The 13,943-nt window shown below is 41.7% G+C and overlaps 1 protein-coding gene and 1 pseudogene across 2 annotated transcripts in view; both read right to left on the bottom strand.

The window, feature by feature from the left end:
* KCTD6 (potassium channel tetramerization domain containing 6) overlaps window positions 1–13,943 on the bottom strand; it is a 33,231-nt gene that overhangs the window by 19,078 nt on the left and 210 nt on the right. Inside the window, exon 1 of one of the 2 annotated variants that reach the window (XM_042447892.1) lies at window positions 6,291–6,396. The exons of the other annotated variant lie outside the window; for it this stretch is intronic. Coding sequence (XP_042303826.1) covers window positions 6,291–6,347 — 57 coding nt within the window. The 5' untranslated portion in view covers window positions 6,348–6,396. Of the gene's footprint in view, window positions 1–6,290; window positions 6,397–13,943 lie in introns of those variants that run through there. 2 annotated transcript variants of the gene reach the window in all.
* LOC121922473 lies at window positions 538–1,063 on the bottom strand (annotated as a pseudogene).

Raw genomic sequence — 13,943 nt, 5'->3', positions numbered from 1 at the left:
CAAGAAGAGAGTGATATGCACACTGCTGCACCCATGGATACACAGTAATGAGTATACAGGGTTAGAACATACTTTGAAGTACTGTAATGCCTATGGCTGCTCCCACACTGCAGAAATAATTCAGTTTGACACCACTTTAACTGTCATGGCTCCATACTATGGAATCCTTGGGTTTGAAATTTGTTGTAGTAGCAGAATGCTCTGACAGAGAAGGCTAAATATCTCAGAAAACTACAAATCCCAGATTCCATAGCACTGAGTCAAAGCAATTGAAGCGGTGTCAAACTGCATTAATTCTACAGTGCCTTGGATTCCACATGTTTCACATTACTGTGGGATGCAAGGATAGCCCTGTGACCAAGCAGGGCAAAACAGCCCAACTCAAGGCTCTAGATTTTATCCGGTGAGCAATTGTCAATTATTCAAATGATCATTAATTTTCCTGTCACAGTGGCTGCCATTCAGATGTCTTGAGGAAGGTATCAAAATGACTTGCTTTGTTTATGGATGAAGTTTATCTTTTACTATCTGCCATGTTTATCTTTCACTGGCTTGCTCTCTCCTAATAATGTCAGGGTCACCTGGGTCAACAATGGCCAGTGTACTTTCTGCAAGCTGTGCTCATTTCGAAATAGTTGCCACCATAGTGGTGTACACCAATTTTGGCCAACATAGTGTAATACTCTATTTCTGATTTCCACAAAGAAGGACAATTGTTGGCTAAGATGACCAACTTGGCTTTGCCCTGCCAAATCATTTTCAGAGTTTGTATGTATCTAAGTATATATTTACCACTTTTCTGAACCAGCTGAAGTTTAGAGTTTATGGACGCCAGGAACTTTTTCATCTTCTTGGTGGTCACCATCCTGCCAACTTACATCAGCCCTGCCATTACCCAAGACGTGCCTTCAGGATGGCCAGGCAATGAGGAAATAGCAGTTTTACTACAGTAGTTATTTTCAGTTCCTAGGGAAATTATATCTGTGTGCAAAGTTGACTGATAGATGTAAATCTGATTTGGAATTCTGTTTACATGTGAAAAGGGTCACAGCTAAACCATGTTCTAACACTGAAAGGCAACTTGATTGATGTCTAAACTCTAATTTAAAGTCTGTCTCTTATGCTATACAAGTTAAAGCTACATGAGCACCAAACTTGGATTTCTCTCAGAGGATAAAAATAAAGATCACAATGAGGGTTTATTCCCATTCTGTCAATTACTTTGGGTACATTCCAAGCAAATACTTCAGATTTCAGTGTTTAGCTCTAGAATGGATAGGATGTTAGCTCCAGAATAGGAGTCTATATAGCTGGAAGGGACTGCGAGGGCCATCTTGTTCAACCTATTGCCATGCAGGAATACAGAATTAAAGCACTCCTGAGAGATGGTCATCCAACTTCTGTTTAAAGACCTCCAGAGAAGGGGAATCCACCAGTCCATTCCACTGCTGAACAGCTCTTGCAGTAAAGAAACACTTCTTAATATTTGGGAGGAATCTCTTTTCTTTTAATTTGAATCCATTGGTTTATGTTATAGTTTTTAGAGTAGCAGAAAACATCTTCTCACTCCATCTTCTGCATGACATCCTTTCAACTAAACTTACCCAAGCTCTCTAAGTTGTCCCTCATAAGCCTTGGTTTTCAGATCTTGCATCATCTTGGTTGCCCTTCTCTGGACATATTCCAGCTTATCAATATCTGTCTTGAACAGTGCTGCTCAGAACTGGACAAAGTATTCCAGATGAGATGTAACTAAGGCAGAATAGGATAACACTACTACTTCTCTTCATCTGGACACTAGAATTGCATTAGCCTTTTTGGCAACTGCATCACACTGCTGACTCACATTTAGCAAGCCTGGTGGAATGGTTTAGCATTGGATTAGGACACTGGGAGGCCAGGGGTTGATCCTTGGCTCAGACATGGAAGCCCACTGTGTGACCTTGGGCAAGACACACACTCCCAGCCTTCAAGTCATCTCAGAGGATAACAATAACAAACTTCCTCTGAACAAATCTTCCCCAGAAAGCCTTAGGGTTACCATAAATTGGAGATGACATGAAGGCACACAAGAACATCCTAACTACTAAGACCAAACTACTGACTACTAACAACAACTGCTATTCAATTCCAAGTCTGGTATCATTAAACTTGCATATTTAATACATAGATGTAGTACCAAAATCATTTTGTTAGTTTCAGCCCAGACCTCCAATCTGTCAAAGTGACTTTGAGTGCTGATCCTGTCCTCTGGAGTACAGTATTAGCTACTCCCCTAAATTGGCATCATCTGCAAATTTGGTAACCATGCCTTCTATTCCATCATCTAAGTCCTCTAATAAAGATGGTGAACAACACTGGGTCCAGATAGTATCCTGAGGCTCTTCACTAGTCACTTCTCTCCAGATTGAAGATCAGTCATCAGTGAGCACTCTATGGGTCCATTCTGTCAACCAATTATAAATCCATCTAATAGAGGAACTTGCTGGCCCACAGTTCACCAGCTTGCCAACAAGAATATCAGGGGGAACCTGTCAAAAGCCCTGCTGAAATCAATGCATAGTACATCTGCGCTACTTCCCTGATCTATCAAGCTTGCAATTACATTTTTTTTAAAAAGAGCGAAGCTTAGTTTGGCATGACTTGTTTTTGAGAAACTCATGCTGGTTCCTATTAATCACAGCATTCTTTCCTAAGTGCACACAGACTGAGGGTATATCTACACTGTAGAAATAATTCTAGGATTTGTAGTTTCACAAGGCCTTTAGCCTTCTGTGCAAGTGCTGATGTCTCACAAAATTACAAAGCACACAAAACTATACCCTGACTCTTTAATGATCTCTTCTAGACCCTTCAGTGGAACCAGCATCAATTTGACTGGTCAGCAGTTGTTCTAGTCCACTTTTTTGTCCATTTTGAATATGGGGACAGCATTTGAGCTCTTCCAATCTGCTGAGATCCATCCTGTTCACCAAGAATTCTCAGATATTATTGATAGTGTCTCTGAGATTACATCTGCAAGTTTTCTTAGTACTGTACTCTTAAATGCAATTCATCCAGACCTGAACCGATTTCGACCAAACTTGCTATTTACAATTACATTAACTATTCCAAGCATTTTAAGGCAATTTCAGTACCTAACAAACAAACAGCTTCATTTATATATCACTTTATACCGAATTAGCAGTGTCTAAGTGGTTTACAACTCTAAGCTAATTGACCCCAACAATCTTGGTACTCATTTTAGCAACCTCGGAAGGATGCAAGCCTGAGTCAAGCTTGAACCTTTTTGCTGGTACTGAACTCACAACCACCTAGCTAGTCTGAATTGATGGGCTTTGCTTTTAAAAAATGGTCTTTCAGGTCCATTTGCATGAAACTTAAAGTGAAATAAGCTTTACAGACTGTAAGTGTTATCCTTCTGACCCTTGTTTCATCCAAATCATAAGGAAATTGTCAGGATAAACCTGGATAGTGCTGGGTAAATTTCCTGGTAGGCCATAAACAAAAGAGCCTTATAAAGGTTGGTACATGTGTTTACTACATAAGTCAACAGAGTGGCAGAACAGAAAGTGAAAATACATCAAGAAGTATTTACTGTACTGCATGTTAAAGTGATTTACTTGCAAAAATAAACATATGAAACAGATGTGCAAATCAACAAAGGTAAAACAACAAAGCATGTTTATAAAAATATCTCTGTACTATTCAACTGAAAGCCAGTGTAGTGGTTTGAGTGCTGGATTATGACTCTGGAGACCAGGGTTTGATTCCCATCTCAACCATAAAACCCACCGGGTAACCTTGGGCAAGTCACATGTTCTCAGCCTCAGGGGAAGGCAATGGCAAACCTCCTCTCAACAATTTTTGCTAAGAAAACCCTGTGATAAGGTAACCATAAGTCAAAAATGACTTGAAGGCACACAACAACAAACAACAGCTCTCAAGCAAGATCCTTTTCATACTCATTTCATAACACCATTACACTGAGAAAAGCCACAGACTTACAATACAGCACACATTCAAGCCTGAATTCATTTACTACAGTAGTATCAACTAGTGTAGACCCACTGAATCAATTGCTGAATGGCAAGTCAACACTTATGTTAACCTAACTGATTTACTTGACTAGGATGGTGGCATGCGTTATTCCAGTGGACCTGAAAATGTACACAGGCACCTTCTTCACTCGCAGTTGTTCCAATGATTGAACACTTAAGATGTCAAAGACTGCATGAATTCTACCTTCCTAAAGACAGATATTCCTTCTCTCTTCTTTGCCACTGAACAAACCAGCCAACCAAGCAGGGTGGAAGCTGATACTTGCTGAAGCATGAAGGTTTTCTGTCAATAATTCACCCTTCGGAAACACTACACAGAAGCACAAACTTTAGGTATACCACACTTTTTTCCTAAGTGTTCAGCATTCAGAAGCAGTGCTTGCTCAGTGGGACTTCTGACTACATACTGTAAGTGAAGTTAGCATTGCAACCTTAGGAACACATGTTTTAATACATATATTGTATGTCTTGTTTCTGCTTTTAAATTGACTGATGCATATTTATTGGTCAGTTGTTGTTTCCGCTCAATCCATGAGGACAGATGGATAAGAAATAAATATTATTATTATTATTATCATTATTACAGCCACACATAGCAATGCACAAATCGTCCCGTATCCAGACACGCCATCATACAATCACCAAAATAGGTAAGGAAGCTAATCTCATATTGTATCATACAATCACTAAAATCGATAAGCCCCATATTGACTATCATATTCATTAAAATGGATAAGGAAACTCCATATTGACCATCAATGTACACTGTACCCATGGACAGAACTGCTCTGACTCTTCTTCACCCATACTAAGGAGAGGTTGTATGGTACACTTATGGGGTATTGCAATGGGATAATGTAGCACCTTAAAGACTTGGAAATAAACTAAGTCTATGAAACCTTATACTACAATGTATAAGCTCAGTTAGTCTCAAAGGTGCTACCAACTCCCTTTGTATACAGACTATAACATGGCTTATGGGGTTGAATTCAAAGACCTAGCCATGTTAGTCTGGAAAATCAGAATGGGAAGGGATCTTGCAGCACCTTTGAGACTAACTGAAAGAGAGAAGCTGGGAGCAGAAGCTTTCCTAGACTTGAGCCCACTTCTTCAGATGCATTTGGTGGTGTGGAAAGCCCAGAGGCAGACCTACATAGCATTTCCATACCTACAAAAGTTTGATTCCTATGGACATTCTCACACACAGAGAGACTGCTCTATAGGTCTGTCCCTGGGCAATGGCAATAGCAAGGCAAGTGTATGCCAAGGGATCTTGCAGCATCTTTGAGACTGACTGACAGAGAGAAGCTGGGAGCAGCTTTCCTAGACTTTATGTCCTCAGATGGGGTAGTTAGCCATGCTGGAAGAATGGAGTGTGCATCCTCAGACAGCCTCTCCACAACCCATAACAATAACAACAACAACAACAACAACAAGCCAGACATCCTGACATACAACATATCACTAACTGAAAATTTAAAAAAACAGGCCCATTGCCTCCATGTCTCCTGAAAGGCACTCAGGTGCCCTGACTCCCTGTCCTAGCCATCCCCTTTCTCCTGAAAGGCCCCCAGAAACCCTGACTCCATATCCCATCCTCTCATCCTTCTCCTGGGAAGACACCCAGGCACCTTGACTACTCCATATCCTATCTGCTCCTTTTCCTCCTTAAAGGCACCCAGGCGCTCTGACTCCATATCCCATCTACCCTTCCTCCTCCTGGAAATCCACCCAGGCACCCTGACACAATAGCCCATCACCCACCTTAATAGATACCCTGGTGCCTTGACTCAATATCCCTTTACCTCCTGAAAAGGCAGCCTGGCACCCTGACTCTATAACCCATCCACCCCAATTCCCTCTTGATGACTCCATATCCCATCTCTCACTTTCCTCCTTAAAGGCACCCAGGCACCCTAACTCCATATCCCATCCACCCCAATTCCCTCCTGATGATTCCATGTCCTATCCTCTCCTTTTCCTCCTTAAAGGCACCCTGGTGCCTTGACTCCATATCCCATCACCCTTTACCTCCTGAAAAGGCCCCCTGAGGACTCCCTATCTATGCCATCCCTATCCTTCTTTGGGAAGAAGGCAGTCTCTCTCTGACTCTCTCAGTCCCTTTCCCTTGTTTCCAAAGCAGCCTCTGGAGTGGCATTTCCCCTGCTGCCTTCCCTTCCCTTCCCGCCATTTTAAGCCCCAGCCCCTGCTGCTGCTGCTACTACTCACCCAGCCAGGCTTGGGTTCCTCTGAGGCTGAAGAGAAGGAGGAGGACCCAGCCTCCATCCGGCTCCCTCCCTGGCGCCTCCTCCAGCTCCAGCTCCTCCTCTTCCAAAGGCAGCCCAGCCCAGGGCTGAGGAAGAAGGAAAAGGAAGGATGGATACAATAGGCTGGCATGGAGATCCTGTCCGCACTGCAGCAATAATGCGGTTTGATACCAGCTTTACCTGCCCTGGCTCCACACTATGGAATCCTGGGATGCGTAGTTTGTTGGGGCAGGACGACCAGAGGTCCTCCTTTTCCAGGACACCTCCTCCACCATTTTTAACAAGCCTCCTTCTCTCTCCAGGAGGGATTCCAACATGTCCTCCATTTTGAGCAGCACTCAGAAGCATGAGTTTATATTTATATTAAGGGATTTTAGCTTTTATTTTCTCTCCCCAGGAGGAATTCCAGCTTGTCCTCCATTTTGAGAAGACTGAGAATCATGAATTTATATTGTTTTTACAGGTCCTCCATTCTGAGCACCACTAAGAAGCATGAGTTTACATTTATATTAAGAGGTTTTAGCTTTTATTTTCTCTCCAGGAGGGATTCCAACATGTCCTCCAGTTTCAGCAGCACTATGAAGCATGAATTTACATTTCTATGAGTGTTTTTAGCTTTTATTTTGGTCATGGCCTACATATATTTCTGGGATGTCTGATATTTTGCGGTGCCTTGGCCTGCTTTGCGGTGAAGACATCTGGTCACCCTTCCTGGAGCTCCTATCTGCACTGCAGAAATAAAGCAGTTTGACACTGCTTTAATTGCCATAGCTCCACACTATAGAATCCTGGGATTTGTGGTTTGTTGGGGCACCGGAGGTCTCTGACAGGGAAGGCTAAATGTCTCACATAACTACAAATACCAGGATTCCATAGCACTGAGCCATGGCAGTTAAAGCGGTGTCAAACTGCATTATTTCTGCAAAGACATAGCCGTGTTAGTCAGGAAAATCTGTACACAAAGGGATCTTGCAGCACCTTTGAGATGAACAGCACAACTGCACTATAGAAATAATGCAGTCTGACACCAGCTCCACTCGGTGGGGTTCTGGGATCTGTAGTTTTACAAGGTCTTCAGCCTCAACCAGAAGAGTGCTGGGATTCTGTAGGATGGTGCCATGACAGTTAATACAGGCTCAAACAGCATTATTTCTACAGTGGAGATGGTGCAGTCTCTATGAAAGATAGAAGTTGAGAGCATGAGCTTTTGGAGATTTGAGCCAAATCACACCACAAAAATAATCCAGTTTGAGACTGCTTTAACTCCCCTGGCTCAATGCTAGGAAATCCTAGGAACTGTAGTTTTGAGAAAGTTAGCCTTCTCTATCACAAATACACCGCAAAATGGAGGACAATTCTTAGGCTTCACTAGCACTGAGCCAGCAGGGCAGTTAAAGTGGTCTCAAACTGGATTATTTCTGCAGTGTGTCTTGGACTCAGTTCTCCAAAAGCTCATGCCCCCAACTTCTGTCTTTCAGTTAGTCTCAAAGGTGCTGCAAAATCCTTTTGCTTACATTATTTCTGAAATGCAGATTAGACATCCAATGTGGCTGGGAGTTGAACATGAGTCAGCAGTGTGATGCGGCAGCTAAAAAGGCCAATGCAATTCTAGGCTGCATCAATAAATGTATAGTGTAGAAATGAAGTAGCAGTACCACTCTCTTCTGCTTTGGTTAGGCCTCCCCTGGAGTACTGTGTCCAGTTCTGGGCCCCACAATTCAAAAAGGATGTTGAGAAACGAGTGTGTCCAGAGGAGGGAGACCAAAATGGTGAAGGGTCTGGAAACCATGCTCTGCGAGGAGAGACTTAGGGAACTGGATATGTTTATCTTTAAGAAGAGATGGTTAAGATGTGACATGATAGCCCTGTTCAAGTATTTGAAAGGGTGTCATTGAGGATGGAGCAAGGTTGTTTTCTGCTACTTCAGAGAATAGGACTCAGAGCAATGGATTCAAACTAGAGCAGCGGTTCTCAACCTGTGGGTTGCAACCCCTTTGGAGGTCAAACAACCCTTTCACAGGGGTAGCCTAAGACCATTGAAAAACATAATTCCAATGGTCTTATGAATTGAGACACCGCAATTTTATGCTTGGGGGTCACCATAACATGAAGAACTATATTAAAGAGTCACGGTTGAAAACCACTGAACTAGAGGAAAAGATCCACCTCAACATTAGGAGGACTTCCAGACAGTTAGAGCTGTTTGAGAGTGGAACACACTCCCTCTGAGTGTGGTGGGGTCTCCTTTCTTGCCGGTCTTTAAATAGAGACTGGATGATTATCTGTAGGGGGTGCTTTCATTTTGTGGAGATTATCACACTGGCAAAAAGGACAGGAGCATAGCGGTATACTTCTGTCAGTATTGCTCGATAACACAAAAATGATCACACGACACCATGCAACGTTGCAATTATCCTATGAATAAAGAGAAATTCTAGCGCCAATTTTATTCAGGGAAAATCCCCATGAATAAAAAGTGGTGCTAGAATTCCTCTTTATTCATGGGATAATTGCAGCATCTCATGACATTATGTGATAATCTTTGCATTATTACACAATATTGACGGAAGCATACTACTATGCTCCCGTCCTTTTTGCTGGTGTGATAATCTGTGTTCCTGCATGGCAGGGGGTTGGACTGGATAGCCCTTGTGGTCTCTTCCAGCTCTGTGAGTCCATGATTCATGCTAAATAAAATCCGCCTATTCATCTTAAAAGTGCCATAAGACTCCTTTCCACCTTGAATGCTGAAACTGACTTAATAAGGCTACTTCTTTTTCATTTGTTATAAAGGGGAAGTGCATTTGGATTTCTAGCATTTTTGCCTGGAACTAAATTTCACCAGAGTGTCCTGATGTCTTCATCGTGAAGGAGGACGAGACACCACAAAATGGAGGACCTTCGAGGAAAAGGGACGACATGCCCAAATAAAAGCTAAAAACACAAATACAGATATAAATTCATGCTTCTTTGCTATGGCCAAAATGGAGGACATTGTGGAATTTCTCCTGGACAGAAGGCAGAAATGTAGCACACTTCTGGTCACCGTGAACTCCTCTAAATCACTGGGGGTTATTTTGAGGTAAGAGAGGCAAGTAGGTAAGACCTTACTTGGAGAAGAGGAGATAAAAGGAGCTTGTATGCGGCTAAGATCTCACAGTCCAACATTTGTTCCTTTTGTGTTTGTACACACAACATATTTTAAAAGCTAATGGAAAGCACTAGATAGTCCTCTAAAAAGCTCGATCAATGGATGTTACTGATCAATAAAACCCATTAATAACAGATTAAAATGCAGCATTGTTAGCTGCAGATCATTAAAATTCATGATCTGGCCAACTTCAATGCAGGTGACATTACAAACGCTAAGGAAAAATTATCTCCTTTCTTAACTATATAGCAGACACACAAATAGTAAGCATATATATACTAAAAGTGATGTAAATTCCCTGAACCATGTTCATAACAGAACCAAAACACCACCACCAGGGTTGACCAGACATCCTCTTTTTCCAGGACATGTCCTACATTTTAACCTTCTATCCAGGAGAAATTTAAAAGGTCCTGCAGTCAGTATGACAAAGAAGCATGGATTTACATTTAGCTTTTATTTGGCCATGTATTCCCTTTTTCTTGAATGTCCTCCTTTTTGTAGTGCCTTGTCCTCCTTTGTAGTGAGGACATCCGGTCACCCTGACCACTACCCATATGTCAGCTGAAGTACAATTTTTAGGAATTGCCAGCTTCCATATCTCAATGTAAATTGAGCATACTCACTGAGCATGAAATGCAGCAAAGAAGACAGAAATGGGGTGGAATGACACCTCCTGGCAAAAGAGCTCTGCACTGCAAAACCTGATTGCAGATTCCACTTGGTTTCATGTATTTTTAGGTCCTTTTTTCATTCAATTTACTTTATATCTGTGTTTTAAAAGGGTTGTCCTGGAACCAAACCCTACTGGATACCAAGGGCCTACTGTACTTATACCTTTTATATAATAACATACACTTCCTAGCAAAGAAAGCAAAATAAGAGGTGCCCTTCTAATAATTCCCGAATGCTGGGCATCCAGACATTTTCAATCTCAAGACAGCTTGAGGAAACCACCAATCCACTCTATGTCAACTCGCATTCCCTTGCCAATAGCCAGAGGTGGCATCAGAATCAGTATTGCTGGGCACCTGCTAAGAGTACGATTTTATCTGTACTCATATCCTCCAGCATTTCACAGATGAAAACCAAGACACGTGGCCAAGCAACACTGAAGCGTGGTCAATATGGCAAAATTTATCAGTGAGGAAGAACACCTAAGCTAGGAGAGGTTGCATCAGTTTGCTTTTGCCTGAGTCTAAAGAGAAGGGTAAGACTCAGCCCTCTCCTCTCCTCCTACTGAACTAATTGAGTGCAAACTGTTTTTGCCCTGTGGATTTAATTTTCAGCAATTGAAGCAAATCAAGAACAAAGAGGAAAAGCAGAAGAAAGAAACTGGGGCATTTAAATGCAACTGAACAAGTAAGACAGCAGATGTTTAATTCCCTGCCCAAACAGGACTGTCATGAGGTATCCATATCTCTCAGCTGGTGGAAGGTACTTTGACCACTTCAGCAATGAACACTGAAAGCTAAATCTGAGAGCACCTTCCAACTACAAACCTGAACTTCATGAGGAGTTTAACCTACCCTTCCTACTTGCATGCTTATCGTACTTCCAGTTGCATGCCATTTTCCTAAGAATAAACAGAATCTACACAGCTTGGAGAGTTCTTAAAAACTAGATGAACAGCCCACAACAGCGCCCTTCAGATAAGATTCCAATTCATATGAACCCCTCCCACTGTGATCAATGTTCAGGGGTGATTAGATTAATCACTAGCCACTGAGTATTAAATTATGTTATTTTCAATGAGCTAATGACTTGCAAGTATATGTTTGAGGCTGCACTACACATGTACATAAGAGTAACGGTGAACTCAGTGCAACTTACAGTATTGCTGAGTAAGTAAGCAAGCAAATTTACGTAGTGTAACTCCAGGTCAACAGAAAGCATCAGAAATACATAATCATTCAGTTGCTTTTAAAATGCCCCAGTTTCTCTCTTCTGTTTCTGCTTTTCCTCTTTGTTCTTGATTTGCTTCAGTCGCTGAAAATTAAAACAGCAACTTCAAAGTCAATTATAGGCCAAAAAAAGTACAGTATGTAGATTTATGTCTCAACACTTGAGGGAACTCCAAAATAATGTCAGGAGAGACAGGTCTGATGTTTCAGTCCAACTATTAATACACTACAAATAGAGGCAGTTTTTGAAGGTAAAGAAGCATTCTTATCACAAAGCCCAATGGAAAGAGCTTGGCCTCTGTATAATTTTTTTTAAAAGTGATGGAAAATTTTGGGAATTATTTGCCACTAATACCCAGGCCTCCAATTTCTTCTTCAATGTTCGTATTCCAACAAAGCAGGCATTTATTGGATTGCAATATAAGGCTCCAGATTTTATTCCACTCAAGACTAGGGTTGTCATAACTGTCAACCTCCAAACCGGGACAAATGTAAAAAATGTAGGACAAATGTAGAACAACATTTAGGCTCAAATGTATTATTATTAAACTTTATTTCTAAAGCGCGGTAATTATACACAGCACTGTACAAAATCGGTAAACTTAAAGAGTATATAAAAGCCTGCCCAAGGCGTACACTCTAAGATAGTAACAATTAAAAAGAGGAATAGATAAAATTACCATATAGAAAAGAAAAAACAAATTAAAAACATCAAATATAAAAACAAATCACATCACATCAAATATTATCAGACAGCCAGATGACAATCACAAATTCCCTGAGAACGCTTCCCTAAACAATATGGTTTTCAGCTCAGCCTTAAAGCTGGTTAGGGAAGTGATGAGCCGTGCATGCAGAGGAAGAAGGTTCCAGGAATGGGGGGCAGCAAGAGAGAAGGGACGGATCCGGGACGGGGCAGAGGAGATCCTGGGTTGAGAGAGGAGACTGACTACCAGAGTGGAGAGTGTGAGTAGGGATATAGGGAGAGAGAAGATTGGTTAAATAAAGAGGGGCCAGACCATGTAGGGCTTTAAAGGTGAGTAGCAAAAGTTTGTACCTGATGCGGAAAGGAAAAGGGAGCCAGTGAAGGGAGGACAACAGAGGGGAGACATGATCATAACTGAGAGCGAGTGAAATAATGCGTGCAGCTGAATGCTGAACAGAAATTAATGGGTGGAGATGAGAGAGGGGAAGCCCTGCCAAGAGGAGGTTACAGTAGTCTAGTCGTGAGACCACTAGGGCATGGACCAGTGTTTTTGCGGTAGAAGCTGAGAGATATGGACGGATTTTGGCGATATTATAGAGAAAAAATCTACAGACTTTGGCTGTAGTCTGGATCTGAGGGACAAACGACAAAGAGGAGTCAAAGATGAAACCAAGACTGCGGGCTTCCTGGACAGGCTGGATAGAGACGTTATTGACAGAAATAGAAAAGGAGTAGTGAAGGGTGGGCTTAGGAGGGAAAACAAGAAGCTCGGTCTTGGACATATTGAGCTTCAGACGCCGATGCATCCAGTGGGAGGATGTAGGACATTTTTTTAAATGGATGACACGCAAAAAAATAATTTTAAAAAGCTTTAATATAAACACATGTTTCTTAGGCATGCTCAAAGCGGAAGAAATTTTGGCATTATTCCTAGACAGATGGCAGAAATGTACTTCCCTTTCTGGCCAAACACCCCTCCCCCCCATTTCAAAACACAACAGCGCATTTGGGCATTTAACATGGCTTTATTGAACATGGCCTCTTGCGTATTTCAGAGGCTTATTGCATAACCAAACCCTTTGGGTTTAACACTTAACATGGGTTAACATGGCTATGCATATTTAACATGTCAAGGTGATTTAACAAGAAGCAGATATGCCTTTGGTTTCTTACCCCAACTGTACTTCTCAGAAGTGTGTACTGTACTTGGTCAAGGGACTTTGATTTTTCTTCACTGCTCATGAGTTTGTAAAAAATCAGAGCAACTTACATTGGACATGCCTCAGAAGCTGATTGATATCAATATCACCATTGTCATCATCACATTATCATTGTCAAAGGAAGGAAGGCTTGTTAGCATTAAAAGCACAAAAAAGACACAGAAAATGCACTTTGGAAAGTCACAGACTCTTGGTTTCAGAAACAGTGAACGCATGCCTCAGAAGCTGATTGATATCAATATCACCATTGTCATCATCACTATCATTGTCAAAGGAAGGCAGACTTGTTAGCATTAAAAACACAAAAAAGACACAGAAAACACACTTTGGAAAGTCACAGACTCTCGGCTTCAGAAACAGTGAGCGCATGCTTCAGAAGCTGATTGATATCAATATCACCATCGTCGTCATCATCCCTATCATTGTCAAAAGAAGGCAGACTTGTTAGCATTAAAAGCACAAAAAAGACACAGAAAACACACTTTGGAAAGTCACAGACTCTCGGCTTCAGAAACAGTGAGCGCATGCTTCAGAAGCTGATTGATATCAATATCACCATCGTCGTCATCATCCCTATCATTGTCAAAAGAAGGCAGACTTGTTAGCATTAAAAGCACAAAAAAGACACAGAAAA

The sequence above is a fragment of the Sceloporus undulatus genome, chromosome 2, assembly GCF_019175285.1.
Source record: "Sceloporus undulatus isolate JIND9_A2432 ecotype Alabama chromosome 2, SceUnd_v1.1, whole genome shotgun sequence".
Taxonomy (NCBI): domain Eukaryota; kingdom Metazoa; phylum Chordata; class Lepidosauria; order Squamata; family Phrynosomatidae; genus Sceloporus; species Sceloporus undulatus.
This window is presented reverse-complemented; position numbering and strand designations above follow the sequence as displayed.